This window comes from Rissa tridactyla, chromosome 2 (genome assembly GCF_028500815.1).
Source record: "Rissa tridactyla isolate bRisTri1 chromosome 2, bRisTri1.patW.cur.20221130, whole genome shotgun sequence".
NCBI lineage: Eukaryota > Metazoa > Chordata > Aves > Charadriiformes > Laridae > Rissa > Rissa tridactyla.
The window spans coordinates 52,096,547-52,118,070 of NC_071467.1; the positions used below are offsets into that span (position 1 = coordinate 52,096,547).

General features: G+C 36.4%; 1 protein-coding gene across 6 annotated transcripts in view; it reads right to left on the bottom strand.

Annotated features, from left to right (window-relative positions):
* Positions 1-558: 558 nt before the first annotated feature.
* MIB1 (MIB E3 ubiquitin protein ligase 1) overlaps positions 559-21,524 on the bottom strand; it is an 84,821-nt gene continuing 63,855 nt past the window's right edge. For 3 of the 6 annotated variants that reach the window (XM_054193403.1, XM_054193400.1, XM_054193405.1), the window contains 6 exons: positions 18,118-18,299; positions 16,608-16,800; positions 14,592-14,670; positions 13,033-13,146; positions 11,968-12,068; positions 559-7,012 (listed from right to left, as the gene is read on the bottom strand). In XM_054193403.1, coding sequence (XP_054049378.1) covers positions 6,872-7,012; positions 11,968-12,068; positions 13,033-13,146; positions 14,592-14,670; positions 16,608-16,800; positions 18,118-18,299 — 810 coding nt within the window. In that variant the 3' untranslated portion in view covers positions 559-6,871. The other 3 variants (XM_054193401.1, XM_054193404.1, XR_008465124.1) reach the window with 3 other exon arrangements.

Genomic DNA, 21,524 nt, shown 5'->3' on the forward strand with positions numbered 1-21,524 from the left:
ACAAGTACACCGATGAAGAATCACCCTCCGCATTTAACTGAATGTCAAATCTGAAGGAAATCTCCACAGTTTCGTCATCCTTGTCACAAACAGATGGCTGCATTGTTGGATACAACTGGAATCAGTTAGAATAGCAAAGTGCATTACACAGAGAGTAATTATACAGTATTTATATTATAAAGTATTATATTAATTACATTATATAGTATGAAGCAGCCTTCTCAAAAATCTAAAAACATCAATATCAAACACCAGCAAAGACAGCAGCAGCTTCCATCGTGACCAACATTAGGGGCTGAACCCCCAGAGACCAAGTCTTAAGCCTATGCCAATGCCGTTACCACGACTTTCAATGGACCGGTACGGAGAAGTATGCGGGCTGTGTCTAAGTCCCAAAGCAAAGAACAAGTGGCTATTTAAAAATGTATTTTGACAACTTGCATCAATTTTCAAATAAAAAGTTTAAAAAAATGATACTGAAAATATTATGTTTTCATACAGACCTATCATATAAACCAAAGTTGAAGAAATCTTGAAAAATGAAAAGGAACCAAGAAAGAGAGCAACAAACTTTTTATTCTGTGAATTCGTTTTTCACCTGTACACTATGATAAATTAAAACACTAAGTCTGTTAGTTTTGTTGCCTTTCATTACATATATAGATAATTTTTTTAATGCATCCATTAAATTGAATTGTAAAAGTATAAACTATGATGCAGCAACTGTTGTCTCAGAATATGGGAGTTACCGTATCTGGCAGGAGATTTTTAAATGATCACATTCATGTAGCCAGATCTGTAAAGGCAATTCAATTATGAGTAAACCTGGAGTCCAATATACACTTAACAGCAGCTCTAATCAGTATTATGAACTGCATATTCACAGAAAAATTTGCACACATGCCATAGATAAAAATTTAAAAATCAACCTTTTTGTTGTTCTATAATCCATCCTTCATACTTCTACCGTGCTGCTTAAATAATATTTGAGTATCTGGGAGATTCAAAGGCACATAGCATTTCTGATGTTGCTACAAACTCACTCTTCAGGGACACGTTATTTTTAAAAAAAAAAAAGAAACCAAACCAGATTTTTTTGAAGTTTGGATTGCAAACTTTCTCAAGAAATAAAGTCTGGTGCATTTTTAAACATTATATGTCAACAACTAACAGAGATACCAAGCATTTGTTCACATATACAATTTTTTAATTCCGTGGTGACATCTACAACTATGAAGGAGGAAGTCAAATGAGCGACCAAGTCCCTTTCCCAATGATGTGTGCACAAAAAATCAGTATTGATTCACTCCAATTACACTTTTAAATCAAAGCTTTTGAAAAAGTCAGCATATATAATAAGTTTTATTAACTATACAGTACATTAGCATTTCCTTTGAAAAAGCTTAGACCTTGCTAAGCGGCTTTAATGAAAGCAATTATATAATGCTATCCGCATACAGAAATCCACTACATTCACACAGACGACCTTAAATTTATCCAATAAACAGTCATGTCAAAATCTACAGTTTACTGAAAATACAAAGTTGATTTTAACAAAAGCAAAAAATGTTCCTGTGGTTCAGTAAAAACCTGTTTTCTAATACGAATAGTTTGCATTCATAAAGACACTAAGCTCGGGACAAAGAAAGTATTTCCTAGAAGGTCGAAATGAGACTTAAATTTTTTTAACTATGAAATGGCATGCAAACATACAGATTTGTTGCCGATTATTTCTCTCTCTCTCCTATAAAAGACTTACTGGGCCAGAGTAAAGCAGGTATTTTTACATGTTCGTTTATACAATGACCCCTCCCCTCACACTAAAAACATCACACACAGAACATTTTATCAGCCATCTCGGTCACAAATGCTGCTTCTGTAAATTTGAATGCTATGCCCTTCAGACCCCCATGACTGGTGCAACAATCAAACAACTTTCAGAAAGCTTAGCAAAACCTAAGTTTGCCAAATTTTCCTTTACAGAAAATATATACAAGTTTATAAATCCATGGCAGGGGTATTACAATTATATTAACATCAACCCATCAACTGGATTCAAAAGATACTTGCATTCTGTAAGGACTCTATGGCGGCTGCCCATTCAATAGTTCTATCAAGGCACTGTACAGTCATTAAATCTCTAATATTCTCCAAGATGTGCTGAAGAATATTGTGAACGTGTTTAAGTTGTTAAAAAGCCCTGAGTCAGAACTTTTGTATTTACCACAGGCTTAGCTATAAAAATGGCACGTACTAAAACTTCTGCAGATAACAGTTTTGCTTTGTCAACACAAAAAAAGTTATGAAATGCATAAAAAGACAATAGTACAAATTCTAGCAACTTAAGCAAGAATGATATACAATGTACATTGTGGCAAATCACACACTTCTATTGTACGTAATTTATACAGTCAGTGAAAAACCTTTGTAATGTATTCAGACATCAAAACTGATGAAATAAAACAAAACTGATGTGTTTCCCATCCCTTTCCAAAGACAAAGAACAACTAGAGAGGAATTCAGTACTTTGACAGAAAGGAGGTAGCACTGCTAAAAGTTAGCCTGTAGTGCTGTTGGGTGTTGTGTTTTTTTTCTTTTTTAAGTGAAAACTTGACCCATGCAGCACAAAGAACAGGATAGGCTCTTCGGTTCACCAGCTGCTACTGGAAGAGTAAAATTAAGCTTCTGACATTTAATTTTGTAAAGGAAGCTTAGATCACTAGCTCAAAGCAGCCTCTTCAAACAATTTAGTGTTTACACAAACTGCAATTCTGCAATTAATACTGCTAAAAATAATTAGGCATACATAAAACTTCATCTCTAGAAAATATCTACACAATAAGGGCTTAAATCAGACTATTTTTAAAGACCATTTTGCGTCTTTAAAAGAAGCTAAAATACCGATTGTAAGACTATGCTAACAAGGCACAAGTACTTGTGCAAATCTGCTATATCCTCACCCAGTCCAAGTTAAGAACGACCCCTCCTAATCAAACTTTCACATTTACAAAGTGACTTGTTTATTCTCTTGCCGGTCTGATTTTCAGTGTCCACTTCAGCAAAAAGGGATTCCTCTAAACCCCAACATACAAGTGCACAGTATTTCAACAAATGCAAAGTAGGTAATAATAGCCCAAATTCTGAGAAGTGCCGTATGAGCTTGGGGTATAGTAAGTGACAGTAGGTTTCGGGAAAAAAAAAGTCTTAGTTACACAAAAGTTAACAAGATACAGCTATTTAGCATACTCTGTTAGCCTCTTAGGTTGTCTTCATACTTTAAATCACCATGTACTGATGTGACTATTTATGTGTTTTACTAAATTGAAAAAATAGTTTTAGTTAAACATCTGAGCGTACCTTACATCTGAACAATGCATATTATTAGGCATCTTCTTGATCGTTCCAAGAAACAAACTGAGATATTTCATGCAGTTTAATTTCAAAAATGCTATTAAATACTGGGGGATAATCATAATAAAAACCTACATTTCAAACCCTACATTTTATGGTTTTATGGTATATTAGAGATAAATGCCTTACAGATTTTTCTCTCATTTTCACTTTGCTCCCGAATAATGGTTACGATAGTAATAATGAGATTTTTACTTTCATCTTTTGATGAAGACAGCGGCACAAGGACACAGGACTGTCCTACTTATTATGATTCCCTCTGGCTTACAACTGAGCTTCTGTTTTTCGTCCTTTGATTATTTAAGTGTTATCCAATTAAACATTTGCACTCTGTGCACACTGCACGGATGATACCAGACTAAATTGAGTGAATGAACTCACTAACTTCCTCAACAACATTCTTTCACCTCTACATCAGAATCCAAAGGCAGTGCGTGAATCCAAGTATCTGTTTCTATAAGTGACACTGGATTTGCAAACATTTTTTGTCATTAAGTTTTCTGAAAGGCAAGCACTGTGTAGCCTTCCCAGTAAGAGACGGCTTTTTCACCTGTCAATAAGAGGCCTATATTAATAATTTAAGCATGTTGGTTAGCTTGCCTAGTTTCTCTAATTCAGCTGTTTCTTATGGCACCATCAAGTTAAATCCCTGACACTGACATACTTTGCATTTAAGTTTGTGATTGGACTCATTGGGCCAGTTAAAATTAGTCACATACATCTGGTGTGACTACAGTCTAGAAGACCACAGTTGCTCCTATAGCAATACTTGTCATCGTCTCTATTTCCGTAAGACTGTGATGGCATCCAAGTATTGTAAGTATTAGAAAGTAACTTATAGCTTCTCTGTTGAAAAGCACAAACCTAACAGAGCACTTGCCTATCTACGCTACAACCTGTGTCTCCTGCACACAAGGAGTATTTAACATTTGACTCCAGTTTTCCACCCAGGATGCTTTAGATCTGTTCTTACTCAGCTGAATTATTCAACTGATGCAAAGTTGAAATAATTTCAAGTAATTCTGGCTAGTTCCAGTGAAAAAGAATTAGGAAAATGCCAACTGCATTATCAAGAATAAATCCACCCTGCCTTTGTGCTGATAACAGTTTATAGAGGTCCCCTTGAAAAATAAATAGGACACAATATTCAAAATATGTCTACCAGAGCCACAGGAAACTGAGGTACAGATCTGATGTACTACAGGATAAAACTCAGAATGGATTGTCAAATGGCACACCCTATTATAAAATTACTTTGAGAGGAAGACTGACAGGAAACTGAAGCCTACTGTAGAAAGTTCAACTGTCAAACATGCTACACACAAAAAAAAAAATAAAAAAAATCAGACTTAGCAACGTGCATATCGGCCAAAGGAAAATTGCAGCCAACACTCAGACGCACTCAGAGCTTAAGAGGTGAAATCCTGATGAGAAAAAAAGCGCCTTATATCAAAAACTTTCCAAAGCTCCTTGAAGTCTTGATATTCTAGAATAAGGACCCAAGAAGCAAGGAAAGGGAGGGCCATTTCATTTGGCCAAAAAGATAGATACACAGATTATCTAAGAACAGATGACTACTAGTATACAAAATAAAACAGACTACTATATTGACTCCAGATTGAGATTGTGTCCAATGAAAAATTACTGGAAAGAATGATGAACATTTGCAATTCTGGATCAGGATTAAAGATGGCTACAGAAAAGCTGTGTATTACATCCCTTTGCCATGTTAAAAGCCACTCTACATACATTTTTTACAATACATCACCATAGTTGTTTCCTGGAAAACTCTATTCAGTGTTTAAAACTTACTGGTTAAAAGTTCATCTATCTTTACAGTTTACTAGTAACATTCTTCTGAGACTTTTGCCAACATTTGCACAATTCAAGCACATCAACATAAGCTTCAGAACACCAAGATCGATTTTCTGAAGAGATTTTGTGCCTTTACCCTTACATGGATCTTCCCCTGAACTATCCCTTTTGCCACATTTTTGACATATGCAATGAGAATTAAATGAGAAACTAATCTTAGCTGCAAGTAAGGCACCTGAGTGACTCCAGTATGGATTTCTTTATTATTCTGCAAGAGCACATCCAAATGAAGTCGGCACAATAGCAAAGGGCTACATAAACTACGCTCTCAGGAAACTGTCAAATCATTTCGGAGTAAGCACACATTCCTTTCAGCTACAAGAGATCCTTAAACCAGCATACTTTCTTGCATCCAAAAAGATGGAAGGATGTACTTGTTATCAAAATGTTAATAGTTTGCAGTTCCTGACAGCAGCACTTTCAGGGTCAGGAACACCTCTTCATGTCACATCAGTGAGAGACACTTCCCTTCACCCAACTTCAACTCACCTAAGCATGGCTCACAAAATTCACTGCTCTGTCAGCAATACCTTCATTTGCAGTATTACCCATTGATGTTCACAGATAATTGCTGGTGTTAACACCCAACTTAGATGAATAAGTAATATTAAGTCTTCTCTTTTGCTGTTGACACTGTTTTCCTGGAGACAATAAAACTAATTTAAGAGAAGGAATCTCTAGCTTTTTCCTAATTCAGAGACACAGAATTTTTAAATTGCCCCATATATATATACACACACATATATATATGTTCCTCTACAACTGATCAAATTCACTCATCTGAAATGGATAACTGACGCATTGCTCCAATGTTTTCCTTTCCAGTCAAGTTAAAAGCAATTCCATACAAAATTATGTGGCTAGCAGAATTAAGTTCACTATTTACGTTATCTTGAACCTGTTAGACTGAAGTGCAGTTTTGGGAACGTAGTATTTCTAAACTAAATTTGTCTTTTTAGTGTTTCCTTCCCAGCCCATCCTCAGCAACAAAGGGCACGATGAAGTTCGAATTACCTTAAGACTGTATTTTGAAGCCTGATCTTATGGGAATAGTATAGTTATTACAACTGTGTATTCGCTTTGTATTGATTTTGCATCATTGTATATTTCAACACAGAAATATTGTGAATCATAACTGTCACAGGAAATGTGAACATTCTCCAGAGAAGCATAAAACAAAAATCCTGAATATTTATATCTGACATTAACTGACAATATAAAAAAAACCCTTACATCACTTGACACTTGATACATACATTAAAAAAACATGCACAAAACCAAAATAAGATTGTCCCTTTACATTTTAAGGGGAAGAAGACAGAAAGAAAATGAAAAAAAAGACTGCTTTAAATTAGCTTCAGGCTTAGATATTTTTAAGAGTAATGCTAAAAGCTGACTGTTCAAATACTGTTCTCTTTTTTGATGTGTTCACAGTCTTTAAACAATTACCATGTAATGAACCTGTTCTACAGTATTAGAAATGTTTTCATTAGAACCCTTGACTGCCTTTCAAACTTACAGAGATTTAAATCATCAAAATGTCCTTATTATTTCATAAGCTAATAAAAGACACTGGTTCCACTACTTAATACAAAAGGATCCTTCGTTCAATTGCCTTGCGGCATATAGGGCATTCACTCATTCGGTCTCCACAAAGCTGACACGTTCCATGGCCACAGAGAAAGATCATATTCTTCAGACGGTCCAAACAGACGGGACACATAGTCTGTAAAAGATTTTGACAGGTTACATAGTCAATGGCAGTAGTGATACAGTATCGAATATGCAATATATAAATTATTGCCATTTAACAACAAATATGTCATCTTAAGCATAGCAGATTATTGCCATAGCATGACCCAGGCACTAAAGTGAAAACGAAATACTTTTTTTAAAAAAATCACATTTTTACTTCACATTGACTTAAAATATTTGGGGTTTTCCTACGCCATCATGCCACAAAAAACTATGTAGCTTCTTTCCAAATATGATCCCTTTAAATAAGGCTACCCAGTAGAAGGCTGACACCACATTTTCAATATCACTACCCAAGTGTGAAACATTAAGACATTCTTCAGCAACATTCCCTATTCTTCCAGGGAACAAACACAACACAAACAGCTTTATGTGTGCAATGCTCAGGTAATGATTTACCAATTTCTTTTCAGGCTACCAAGCCATTCATATACTTACCTCTAAACATCAAGCACTGAACACATGCAGAAGTAATAAAAATCCTGCATAATCAATATAACACATAAAGACTCAATACTGGCAATTCCAGCCTTTGTTCATGGAAGTAATCCAGATTTTTCAGCCAAAAGAGCACTTCAAGTTTCAAATTAACAATTTAATAAATCTGTGACCTTCAGTCATAACAGTAGCACAGCAAACTTTTAAAATCAGTTTTAATTGCTGAACATTAAAGTGACAGCCAATGCCCAAAAAAAGATCTCCTGAAGTTCTTCAACAGCAAAGTTCATTTTGTACCAAGCCATGAAGGAACAATGTCCTTCACCTTTTGTCACATGCAGAAATTGACGTTTTGGTAAGGGATGTTCCTTCACCATAAACATACTGCAGCCACATTAGGATTTCATTTATAACAGTTCATCAAAGGTTAGTAAATGAATAGATGTTATAACATGATAATTGTTAAGACCATTCTGCAGTCCAACAAATCAAATCTAAGATGTCCTCAGATGTGAGACACACTACTAGTATCTAACACTTATAAATGTCGATCTCATATATAATACAAAATACTGACAGGGCTCATATTTCAAATGCAAATTCATTTTATCACCACCTTGCACCTGTGACTCGTTTCCATACTCATCAATGGGGGTTTTACTTCAGTTTGTTTGTCTCCTGAAAGAGAGAATCCACAGCAGGAACCCTACTCACTATAACCTTAGAGAATACTTTCTACGGAATCAATGCGTAGTACTTCCTAGGGTAGATAACTTAGTTGAAGGCCAAAAAATTAACCATCAGTCTGGTTATACAGAGTTGAAATTGTCACGGAATCCAGCCAAATACCTATTTTAATCTCCAGGATACCGGTATAACAGCCTAGTAGGAATGTAAAACTTCCAGACAAGACCTGATGTCAATTTATGTTTAAAAAAAGTTCCTTCACTCTTCCTAAAAATCCTGTGCTCCGGCTTCATCAGAATTTCCACAGTACTATAACAACACACTCTTCAATTAAAAATTTGCAGAAGTCCAACTATTTGTCAGTCCTGCTTATTTTTCCAGTCACACCAAGTCATCACCTACACACCCCGATGGGGCAATTAGAGCATTCTTCCTCCAGTAACCTACAGTCTTCAAATATCAATGAAACAGCTATTTTCAACAAATATATAGCTGTCCCCAACAGATGTCTATAACCTGACAGCATTGACACGATGTCCTTTGACAAAGGTAACCTAAATCTTATCTTTGGAGAAAAAACTTGTAGCCTTTGTTCTACATTTTTAGCTTAATTATTTGCTTTTGTGCTCACATATGTCAGAATGACTGAAGTTACAAGGGTCTGTTTCTCTCCAAATGTCACACCATCATTTCAAAATGAAAATATCCAGCAAGAGACTCAGAAATAGGAAAAAAAAAATAATCTGTTTAAGTACTATTACTTTCGATTATTTCATTCAGTGAAGCACAGCAATATTAGCATTTTCATTTTATAGATCTTTTCTGCAACTGCATGCTGTATTAGCAAACTGCCCAATTTCTCCAGCTCAGTACAAATGCAGAGGATTTAAAACACATTAGGTGTTTAATTTCTTAATATGATACCATTTTAACATTTAAGTTACTTCATACAGTAGGAGAATTCAGCTGGCAGGAACAACCAAGCTTCCTGTTGGCTATGCAATTCTATTCTGACAAGGACTTTCTTGATTAGTTCAGCAGTTTCCCAGTGGGATACAAGCCCACAAACTGAGTTTTATCCAACTTTCAAGGAGCATTTGTTACTTAACAACCAGCTTATACGCACTTTTATAGTGGAAGAAAGTTCATTGCATGCTTTATACCCAATTTGTGCCACAGCAGCAGGAAATAAGCAATATCTGTTTCTATTGTACTATTAGTTTGTTAGAGCATTCTCTGTGTGAAACCACAATCTACTTTTTTTTATCTGCATGAATCATTTGACTCACATCTTTTGAAAGAAAACAAATCGTATAAAAAGGTACTATACCTGCTCTATGTGAGAATTATTTCTTTAGGTAATTAAAATTGTTTTAATAAGCGCTCACTGTAACTAAGTATACCGGGTTTGCATTTAAAATCAATTTCTAACCGCTAATGAAGTGTTCCTCATTACTAAAAATAGTTTTTCCATCAATATACAGGTGCATAGTGACAAAATAAATTTATTTTTAAGGAGAAATAAAGTGATGTAAGTATGGTGAAGGAACATACACAAGACATTAGACAGATGAGGGTGATTATGTATGAAATGGAGTGAAGGTATTGCAATTACAGTCAAAAGGGTTCGCAATCAGGGAATCCCTGAAGAATGGTGTGGTCATCAGATGTGGGAGATTCTGTTGACATCAGCATCACTTCTGCTTGGCACCAGAAATGGTTTTAAAAGCTTGCTGCACTAACATATTAGATTATCATTGAAGGTATGAGTTGAAACATAGGATTATACCTGCTGAAAGAGAACAAATTAATTTTAAGTACAAAAATATCAGTGTAACATGAAGACTGAACTGTTAAAGCACAAATCAAAAGAATACACAGTTATAGTAGAATGCTGTGCATCATTTCAAGCACAAATTTAAAAGATGAGATGACTAATTTTAATCAAATCCAACTTGCTACTTATAAGTACGATACACAGCTTGCCCTGTCACAAGAATAAGCAGAAAAGACGCTAAGGAAAACATGAATGAGTCTCAAGCCAAGATGCACAAAAGAACAACCAGAGCCACCTCTTTCTAGTCAGAAGCGTTGAACAGTCTTCAGTTTTATACTGATTTAAAATAAATTATCAGACAAAAGGGCATTTCAAAGCTGAAGAGTGCACTTAAATTCTCAAAGCATTCCAGTATTAGATCTTTCTTACTACCGCAAATGTGAAAAACAGAAGATACAACTAGAAAATGAGATGTATAAAGTAATTATTATCTGCTCCCTAATACAGCATAACTTTCTGATATTACAAAACTTCTGGCTACCAAATCCCAAAGGTAAGACAAAACTGTTACAAATAAAAGAGCACCCTAGGAAAACTGAAAAAAATGAGATCACATCTAATCAAGAAAGAAAAACTGCAAAATGCAGTAGTTTTCCTTTCAAGTCCCTATACATGAACATACCCAAAGCATACCCAAACAGAACTCCAATCTTTTATAAACTGCTAAAATAAAGTAACAAGAAAAAAATACATCTGAAGAAAATAGATTACTTGTATTTAAGCATTCATCTGCATGTTTTGCATATATCATTTTAAATGCCAAAGCAGTAACCTTATTCTTTTAATCCAATGTTAAAAAGTGAAACAGAAGCTATACAGTAGATGTAAGATATCAGAGATATCTAGAAACTCCAAATGCTATTGTCAAGACAGACATGCATTTTGCAACTGACAATTTTTAATCTGCATGTTCTTTTACAGACAAAAACAACACAGGAATCTGTTTTGAATTGGATAGTTGAATTTCTGTTACTGGAGTGTTGGCCAAGTTTCCATACAACAGCAATAGCTCTCCACAAACATGACAGTGGGGTTAAAACTTGACTGCATATCAGCTCTCAAATTTAAGGTATTTAGAGATATGGGCCCTAAAACTGGTGATCTAAACACTCTAGTCTTAGCTTTCAGGCACATGAACAGCTGAGAGCAACAACTACCAGGACCAGATGCGACACTGCCATCATTGAACTATTACTGGCTGCAGTAAAGAGGAGAAGGCAAGAAATACACTAAGAAAACTTCTCTGTTTCCTGTATCCATTAAAAGTTTTTTCCAATTGTGTTATATGTAGGGAAGCCAAAATTCACTTTATCAGGGTTTTAAGAGAGTAAGTTCATACAATAGTCAGATACCCCAGGTCCTTTATGGCTGAAAAAAATCGCAAAATAAAAAGTTTTTCTTTGTTCAGATGGAAAAGCAAGGAAACCATTTAGTAATTTAACACAGGGAAGTTCTGCAGGTAGACAACTACTTAAGCACTTCTAATGGAACTAGACTTACAGACGTAACAAATTTAAATAGGTAACTATCAGCTATCTGAAACATTAATTTTTGGTTTTCATTAGGTTTCTGAATTGCATGTAACTTACCCAATAAATAATCAATACAATCTATAACGAATTTGTATCAATTTCCTCCTGCTGACACTATCCATAATTACAAAAGAAACTTTATAATTTACATTCCAAATATTCATATTACATGTATAGTACTTTCAAAGGTTTTAATTTTGCAACCACACATTTTTTTGAAAAGTACATAAACTACAGCCTTCATACAACAGGTAACTGCCAGTCATTGTTCATGAACATACAAGCCACATTACACACAAAAAATATTGGTTATTTAATTAAAATTTAAGAACGGAAGTATTCAACATGCCATTTTGTTTTAAATAACAAAAGATACTTTGGCTTTTTCCAATTATTTTAGTGGTCCATAAAATTTTTATCCAGCACTTTTACCTGTTCCTTGATGTCTTGTAACTGTTGCTGCAGCTTCTGTACATCCGCATTGACATTGGTGTTGTCTTTGTCTTTCTGCAAAACTGGAATGTTTCCACTTGCTGTAATTTAGAGAAAATAAAGATATGTGATTATGCATCATTCTAATGAAACAGGAATAATTATTTCCAGTGTACTAACCACAGTTTTGCAATTATCTGAAATAATGTTAGTCAAAAATATTAGATAATCGAATTAAATTCACTACAACATCACTGCAGCTCAATTTTATAAAGAACTTCTTTGAGTTTAGGGGCAAAGCTTCTTTGACAAATATTTCCTCAATAATGACTCTCAAAATGCCTGTAGCCCCTTAATGTTCTCAGAGTTCTTAATTGTCAGTGAAGTACCTGCAGTATTTTTTATATGTGCAAAAAAATTTAAAGTCAAATACTTTCACACTGAAAAGACTTTATCTACACAGCTGATTCTATTTGGTGTTCAAAACTATCTATTTAGGAACAGTATGACTAGAATGACCTAACATTCCAATTCATGTAAATTCAATTCAAACACCGCATACCACAAACACACACACAGAGTAAATACAAATAATTAATAGAAATTATTCAGAAAAGTCACAAGAAGTTAAAAAACTAGTCAAAGCAAGAGATGTAAAACTGAAGTCTGTCGTGAAAATTGCTTGCACCTAGATGCAAAATATTTACCATTCCTTTATCAGTCAGAGTGGTCCAAAAGTAGAAAAAAACCCAAACATTTATTTGCACAATTACAGACAACCTTCAGCTTTTGCTTCACAGGACATTATTAAGTAGCCAAGAAGTCGTATATGTTTCAGCTTCTACTCTGGGTGCTGGAAGCAATCCCTCAGAGTAATGACTGGTGTTGCCATCACATCTGCTACTACCAATGGAACACGCAGTAAAAACAGCAAGTGGACACCTGGCTTAATACTGCTTTTATTATTCTCTTTAAAAAGGAGAGGAGAGATTTAGGTCATTTAAAAGAACGAGAACAGGAAGTTGGTAGGGGAATGTGAAAGAGTATGGTTTTGGAATCACTCACAAATATCATCAGTGGTATCTTCTGTACCTTTACCTCCGCAGCACATTATGAAAGGCACTCTTCGCTCAACCACTGCCCGACACTGTACACATTTCTTCATCAGGCTTGCACAATCTGAGAGTACAGAGAAATAAATCAACTCCAAATCCTGCTATTTCATTTTTCTTCTTTCCTACCCATAAGCTTGTTCATTCGCAGTAACTATACAGCAGTACCATAATAGATGCTTGTAGTATGAATAACTACTTGTGTTCATCTTCACATCATTTTCTGCAAATCACACCAATGAACAATGTCTTGTTTGGGATTCACAGTAAATCTATTCTGTTTATGTTCTTTTAACATATTTCAAGTAAGCAGATTCCTCTTTCTCCAAATGGATGTCTATTCCACAAGAATTACAGAAGTTAAAAAAGTGAAACCTCACACATTTGAGACCAGAACCTCCAAGAATGTCTTGACTACCTGCTTCTTCTCTTAGAACAAAGGATGTCACTTACTGTCCTAATGTTCCAGGGGCAAACAGGTGTGACTCCTTACCCTTAAAAGAGTAAATCCGTTATCTTTTGAGACAATCCTAGAAAGGAGACTGTAATTCTTCTACAAAAGGCAAATGATTATGTCTCATAAATGCTGAAGGTAACTGAATCAATGGAGTGGGTCCTAAAAACTACACAAATTTCAAGATTCTGAAATCCTTCACCACAGCAATCAATCTTTTTGCTGTCCTCTTCCTGGGAAACTAATCAAAAAAACTTCTCTCATCATCTTTCAACTGCAGACAGTGAAAGAGGCCAGATCAGGATAACTGTGAAGTCAGTGATTCCATGTAAGGTTTCTCAGCCAGAACAGAGGAAGAAACCAGACTTCTCTAGCGAGACCAAGTAAGCAGTTACTTATGGGAATGATTATCTTCCCTCTTATGAAGATTGTCAGCAGCAAGGACTGCTCTTCTCTAGGCAAATGACCCTTCAACAAAGCCCTCAAATGTCTGGTGACAAGGCGATGACTGCATCCTCATCCACATATTCTCAAAACCAAAAACTGGAGATCTCCTATGTCTTTTTTCTTGCTATACGTGATAAATCAGAGTGAATCATAACTGGTGCTCTTTGCAAAGATATACCGTGTGTCTTTTAGGCAAAAATACAACCCTTGTGTAAATCTGTAGATTATTAATGAAGCGTGTTAAATATTTATTTACGATATTATTTTAAAACACCTTTTGCACATCTGAATATCAAAAAAAGACACAAAACAATTAAGTTAATTCTAATTACTTCAGAAGTTTTAACAATATATAGCAGGCTTCTATAATCTGAGCAAGTCTACTTACAATTAAGTAACTCAGACGGAAGAGCACTTGCTTTCTGAATTTTCGAAAATCTCCAGTTTGTCCTTCAAACATTTCATTACCAGCACACCAAATAATGACAAAATTCTGACTATCACACCAGACTATCAAGAAAATCAGACCTGATGTCAGATTACTAATGAGCTTTTATCAATCTGATTAATTATGTCAAAAACACCCCCAAACTTCCGTCAAGTTTACTTACTCTCGCAGGCACACATATGACCACAAGGCTGGAAAAGCACTGCTGCCTTTTTGTCTGAACATACTACACACTCTTCAATCTGTAAAGAACAATAAACACACCTATGAGAAAAGTTCAGCTCCTGCTCTCGACATTAATTTGGCTTTTGCACTTTCTTTGACAAGGCGCATGGACTTTAAGAAGCTCCTCTAGCGTTATTTTAACTAATTCAGCACCTCAAAATGCAACTTAAATGAGTTATCACACTGACTTCTACGAATAGATATTTGCTGGCAATATTTATATGTTCAGTACACTAACAGGCACTGAGAAGCAGCTAAGACAGTATATGTTTTTCTTTATTCTTTTCTCCTTTGTGATGGTTTTAAACTACAAGACGGTAGATTTGGACTAGATATAAGGAAGAAATATCTTACAATGAAGGTGGTGAAACCCTGGCACAGGTTGCCCAGAGAGACGGCAGATGCCCCATCCCTGGAAACATTCAAGGTCAGGTTGGACATGGCTCTGAGCAACCTGATCTAGTTGAAGATGTCCCTGCTCATTGCAGGGGGGTTGGACTAGATGACTTTCTATGATTCTATGAAATTCACTTATAAGAGACTTTTGTAGTGATTTGTTTTAATATTCTGGGTTAGAGTTTCTCAAGCCCTTTAATGCTATGAACTGTATATATAGTGTGACCACAGACACCACATACCACTCCATTCATATTGGCCTGGACCAACTCTTCCAGTTCATAGAATTGTCATCCAGGTTCATTCATTTCTTAACCTTGCACACATTACCATAAGTTTTTATATTAGAAGAGTATAAGAGAAGTATTGATCAGATATTCCACACTCTCAATCTAATTTAGCAAAAGAAATCAAAGGAAGGTTGTCCGCCAAGGTTAGCTTTCACCTGGGAAAGCTGATTTCCACAGATTACCTTCTTTAGATGGATGAGTGGAAGTAGCAGCCCTACTTTGCTGCTCTGAATCACCCAGTGGCAGAACCTTTCCACTGGCTGTAATGAAAGTCTAGAGAAAAGGAGCTCACTCTATGTTAACATCTGGCCTTTGCAAATATGCGTGGCAGCATACTGAACAGTGTAAGTAGTAAAAATAAGGGAGTGAACAGTAAAAACAGTACAAATTCTTATTTACAATTTCTATATTCACTCTGAGAGAGAAAAAAAATACCACAGAAGTGAACTAGTCAAATCTGTTTGGAAAAAGATAAAAAGAATAGATTGGGTTTTCTAAAGATCAGGAAACCTGTGTGTGGAACATAAGAATTTTTTGGGTTGTTTTTGGTTTTAAACAGCCAAAAAGCAAGAGAAGGATAAAACCTGGGGAATAAAAGAAGAGAAAAGCAACAGGGTTGGCACCCATATAGTCTAAAATACTTGGGAGCAACCATTTCAGAAACCTGAGAGCCTTACTGGGATCACGTCCACAGAATACAGGACAACTGGTTGATACTCTGAAGGAGAAAGACAGCATAACGAAATTAACGATTCCCAAGAAAGAGAAGGTGAACATTTAAAGTAATTAACAACTTCAAAAAAAAAAAGCATGTATTAACTAACTCAGTTTACAGGCAAGTCATCTTTCCAAGCAGTCTTAAGGAATAAAAGAACTCAGAACTGGATTATACTTCAGGAAAATTATACTTTAGGAAACAGAGCTATTTATCTTAACATGGGAAAAAAAAAACGGGGGGGGGGGAGCAGAATAAATCTATTTAAATTAAGCATCCTCAGGTGACTCTATTAGGAACTCTGAGGACCTGAACAATAAAGACATTGGGAGGTGAGGAAAGAAGGAGGGGCAGGAGGACAAGAAAGAGGGCAGGCAAACAGGAAAGAGTAATATAGAATGTTGCGATATCACTATGATGCAAAATTAGTTCTATCTAGTCAGACACCTGTAAGGCAAAATACCGTTTAAAACATACTACACTTTTCCTTGTCCTCTTTTTTTACTTTTCCATTAAAAACAAATGAGAACCAATAAACTTTGCAAGTTTTTACCTTTGTCCTAGATTGAACTTGTTCTTTACAGATGAGGCATTTTTTCACCCGTGGTGAGCACAGAGAACACGTGGCGATGTGTCCACATGGGCCAAACAGAGTATCTCTCTTCATGTCCGAACATACCATACATTCTTCTAAGGTTTCAGAATCGTTGTTGATCATAGACGGACTTCGGGAACCAACTTGACCACTACAAAGAAACCTTGCAGTCAAGCTTAACTTTTAAGAATTTTTAATTTTTTTCATTTAAAATACACACCAATTGGCTGTTTATCTCTATAATCCTATGTATTCAGGCACCAGTGTATCATCATAAGGCGATCCAAACTGCATTTTCCCAAACTACAGTTGACACCAAAGTGCAGGGTCACATGCTCAGGTAAGACATTGTACAGAAACAGGCCACACAAGTTAGAATAGCATCCCCTGAATGTAAAAAAACAAAACCCTTCCCTCCCATCTTAAGAGTTTACTTTATTAATAGAGATATACCCTGTAGATTCAGAACTGCACAGCTTAACACCCGAATCTTGAATGTACTTGCAATACTTAGCAAATGACAGGCTTGTAAAAGAACCCCCAAACTCCTGCAGTGAATTCACCTCGGGCCTTTGTCCGATGCTGCTGCTCACCCAGCAGAGGGAGCGCACGTTGAACCTAACCGGCTCATCCCTACAGCCTGCACAAGCCCATAAAAGGTGGCGAGAAAGAACAGCCACAGCAATGAGGCCAAGACAGATGGACACACGAACAAAAAAACTCTGCAGAAAATAATCACCTTACACACCAGGGCCGCATCAACAGTCTCTCCTCATAACATTTTGAAAGTACATTTTTGACTTCCATACAGGAATTAAGGATGAGAATCACGTAAACCAAAGGCAGGAGCGCAATTAGGACAAGTAGCACGCTGGAACTTCTCATACTGCATGCACTTGATAACGTGACACTTCACTGAATTCATAATTCCTAGAGAAGTGCTTCTGAGACATCAGACATAATCCCTCCTTCTCTTTTTACAGAATCATACAGTCATTCAGGTTGACAGGTACTCAGGAGGTGACCTGCTCAAAGCAGCGTCAACACTGAATTCACACCAGGTTATCTGCACTTCGTCCACTCCAGTCTTCAAAATTTGCATGGAAAGAGATTTGACAACCTCCCTGGGCAACCTGTCGCAATGCTTAGTTATTCTTTCAGCGACTTCCACCCCTCTCTTTGCTGGGATGGTTTGAAGTTCTACCAAACTCCACCTGCATGTTGCCACCTTCCCATTCTCCTCCCATATTTAACATGTATGAAAGTCCCGTGAGACTTGCGCAAGTTTCAACTAATGCATTTGTAAATAGCATTCAGTGTACTACAGAAAGTAAAGAATTAATTGAAAGTCGAGAAAAAGCTTGTATGTTTTAACACAATTGCTAATAAAGGCACAGTGTTTTAAATACATCAGTTAATCTGTAGAAAGCAGAGATGTGGAAACTGCGTATTTTATGACTATACAAACCTGACTTTTTCTTTGTGACATTTAGCCAATGCTTTGCAGAGACTAGGATCAGGGCAGAGATCGAGAGGAGACTGACCCTTCTTATTACGAATGCTGAGGTCAGCTCCGTTGGCTGCCAGGAAGCAGGCAATAGATGCTGCACTCTTCTTCTCTGCTCCCTGAGTGCCAAGTCCCATTATTAACTGAAAGAAAACAAATACATAAGCAACTTGAGAGACTCTCTAAACAGTCTTGACAAGCGCTAAAGGAAAACTAAAGGAAAACTACTTGACACGCACACATGCACATACACATAAATCCGTAAGACCAAGAAAGCATTTCTAGAACTAAAATCAAAACAATCATATGGTTGCTTAATTTTGAGTCAGCTATACTCAACTCTCCTTTAAGGAACTTGAATTCAGCAAAGAATAGCTCAGCTATTGAAGGATTCAATCTCCTGCATACCTATACTCACTTGTGAAGTGTCTGCCCTTCTATATAAGCACTGTAAAGGGTAAAGTCCCAGTGGGTATATTCAGAACACACTCAAGGTGTACTGAAATTGCGGAGTATATACACTCAAGGTATACTGAATTGCGCTACCACCACCACACTTGGACTGAAAATATAGTTGGGCAGAGAAATGAATGCATGCTTACTTTTAGTCTAGTGAATAAAGCACCTGCCCCAGAAAGACTTGATTTTAGTTGCCTTCTCAGCCTGGAGGGATTTACATTCACATACGTGTCCTGTCCTAATCATGTCATGCTCCTTTGCCCTTTTACAACTATTACTGTATTTCTGTATTAGTGTACCTATTAAGCATGATTCACAAGGCCAGCTAGAAAAATGAAGAGAAGGCTCCCTACCATTGCTCAGCAAGGAGAGGATTCACCTACTCTGAAGCATTCTGGGCCCGTTTTCAACATCTTTTTGTATTAAAGCTTGATCAGATAAAATGAGTAAGTATAATGCAGACCACATATAACATGGAACTGCTGGGACCATTAAGAATCCCTCAGCAAACTACACTAGAATATATTCAAAGGAACAGCTTTGGCACAGCTCCAATTCAAGGAGTTTTAAGTGCTGAATTCCAGAATTATAAAGGCTTCGACACTAGAACCGAGGCAGGACTTTGTTTGCACCTCTTTCCCATTAATTGATCTAAGTTAATCAATCGCTTTCAGTTTGTACAATCTATCCCTGCAGCTGGTCTTCCAAAAGCTGGGTGTCAAGTATCACCCCTAAAAATTAAGTAATTTTGGCCGGATTAACAACCATTTTGTATTTAAAGAACTAAATGTACTATTTCAGACACAACAGCGTACAGAAATAAATCTGTCACTGCAGCCCTAAAGGCTGCATATCTTGAAGTCTGAACTATGAAGAAAACAGTTTTCAAAACCCCTCTAGTTATTTCCCCCATCCCCCAGAGGTGACTTGTGAAGAAAAAGGCTTGGTTTGTGTCCATGTCTTGCAGCATGTGAAGTATGTATTAGAAGTATTTACTCTGTCTTGATAACTACAAGATTATCCTTCCCATCATGCAGCCGCCCAGTTTCCTAGGGAAGCAATTTTTTAAAACCTCAGTTTATATATTTTTTTTCTAGTTAGGAGTTCTTATATCAGTAAGTATTACTGAAGTGCTACGAGGCTCTTGAAGGTCACCTCATGAATTCACAGATACTCACAGTCCCGCATTCTTCCTTATGATCAAGAACAGTACAGCTTGAAAGACTTCATACCACAAAACCCAGGAAGTTATAGAAATTGTTTCATGGTGATCAGATCACAGAACGTGGGGTTTTTTTTTTTTTTATAAATTCAGACCATTTTTCTGCACCACAATTACAGCGTTGGCTGAAGCGAAGCAGAGATTTTATCTAGCTTCAGTCCAGGTACCTTGGACCATACCAGTAATCCATCCAAGGTAGCAAGACACCCATTGAAAGCTGATTTGCTCCAAGGCTGGCAGAGTAGACATTTTTTGAAGGCATGCCTACAATCAAATAATTTGCTGCAGTCCTTTCTTATTTGCTGGGACAAGAGTTCTCTTACCATCCACACTTACACCTTATGGGCTCTAAGCTGCTCCTGAACGGAACAGCTATTGTGTCTCCAAGAGACAAATCAAACACAGATCGCTTGATTCACTTGGTGTGGATATAACACTACGCCGAGACTGGCTCCTCCACCAGGAACAGTCATCAACATTCTTCAAGAAAACCTTGAGTCCTAAAATGCCTCTGTGTGCCATACGCTTTAAAAACACCAAGGCAATATTGCCTCCCGTGACGCTTCTCTGGTAGTCTGCAACATTTCAGGGACAAAGAATGAAAAAAAAAAAAACCAAACAACCAAAACAAAACCAAACCCATACAAAGAAAAAAAAACATTATGTGTCTAGTAAGGCTGCAGCAAGCCTCCTCTGGAAGGTGGCAGCCCTGAGATGCATCAACACAAGCCAGCCCCAGCCAATTCACCTGCGAGGGAGAAGAGTCTGTGCAATCCACACAAACAGTATAAATATTATCTAAGTAATTATAACTACTGAGCTATCATTGAAACTGTAAACACCTAACCTGACTACCATTAGAGTTACTTTAGTTTAAGTTAGGATTTAGGCAGTGGCATAATTTTGAATCTTAGAAGTACTTTAAGGGTTTGGGGAATAATACATTCATTTAGAATAAAAAGCACCTTAGACCAAGGAACACTGCATCTGTAATAAAGCAACTGAAATGACTTTTTTTTGAGGTGGTGGGGACTGTATTTCAGAAAAATTCTCCTCCTCCCCACAACGTGCTGGATGAAAAACTTCATATTTCAAGAAACGGGGTTCACCGCTCATAGCACTTGAACACACAAACATTTTTCAGATCAATACCTAAAATGTGTAGGGCTTTGTGTACTATACAGAGATTGTTCACTGCATGCATTTTAAATAGTCTATTAAAAAACAGCTGAAGAAACCTGACAAAAATTGGTTTAGTTATGGCAACAGCTTAATGCTGACATTCAGAAGGAACTACTAAAAAAAAAAATAAATAATTAATGCTAAACAACTCATTCCATATAATTCCACTTATGAAGTAAATTCACAATATCTGTAAAAAGTTTGTTTCATATTTTAAGCTGTGTTCAAAGCAAAAAGTAATAAATGGTAAAATTTCAGTGAAGCTGCTGTCCAACCAACTTTATCAAATATAAAAACACACCTAAAATCCTGCAAGTGAAATTTTTGTTCTTTTTCAGTTTATTCAACTGGAAAAAAAACAAACATTATTTGTTGAAATACTATACTACCAAGATGCACCCTACAGTGCTCAGCAGGTTGGTATCTTCAGGACAGCAGCCCAAAGTCAGTCAAAATTTAGCCAAGCAAAAAGTGAGCTCTAAAATACTAAAGATTTACGCATCAG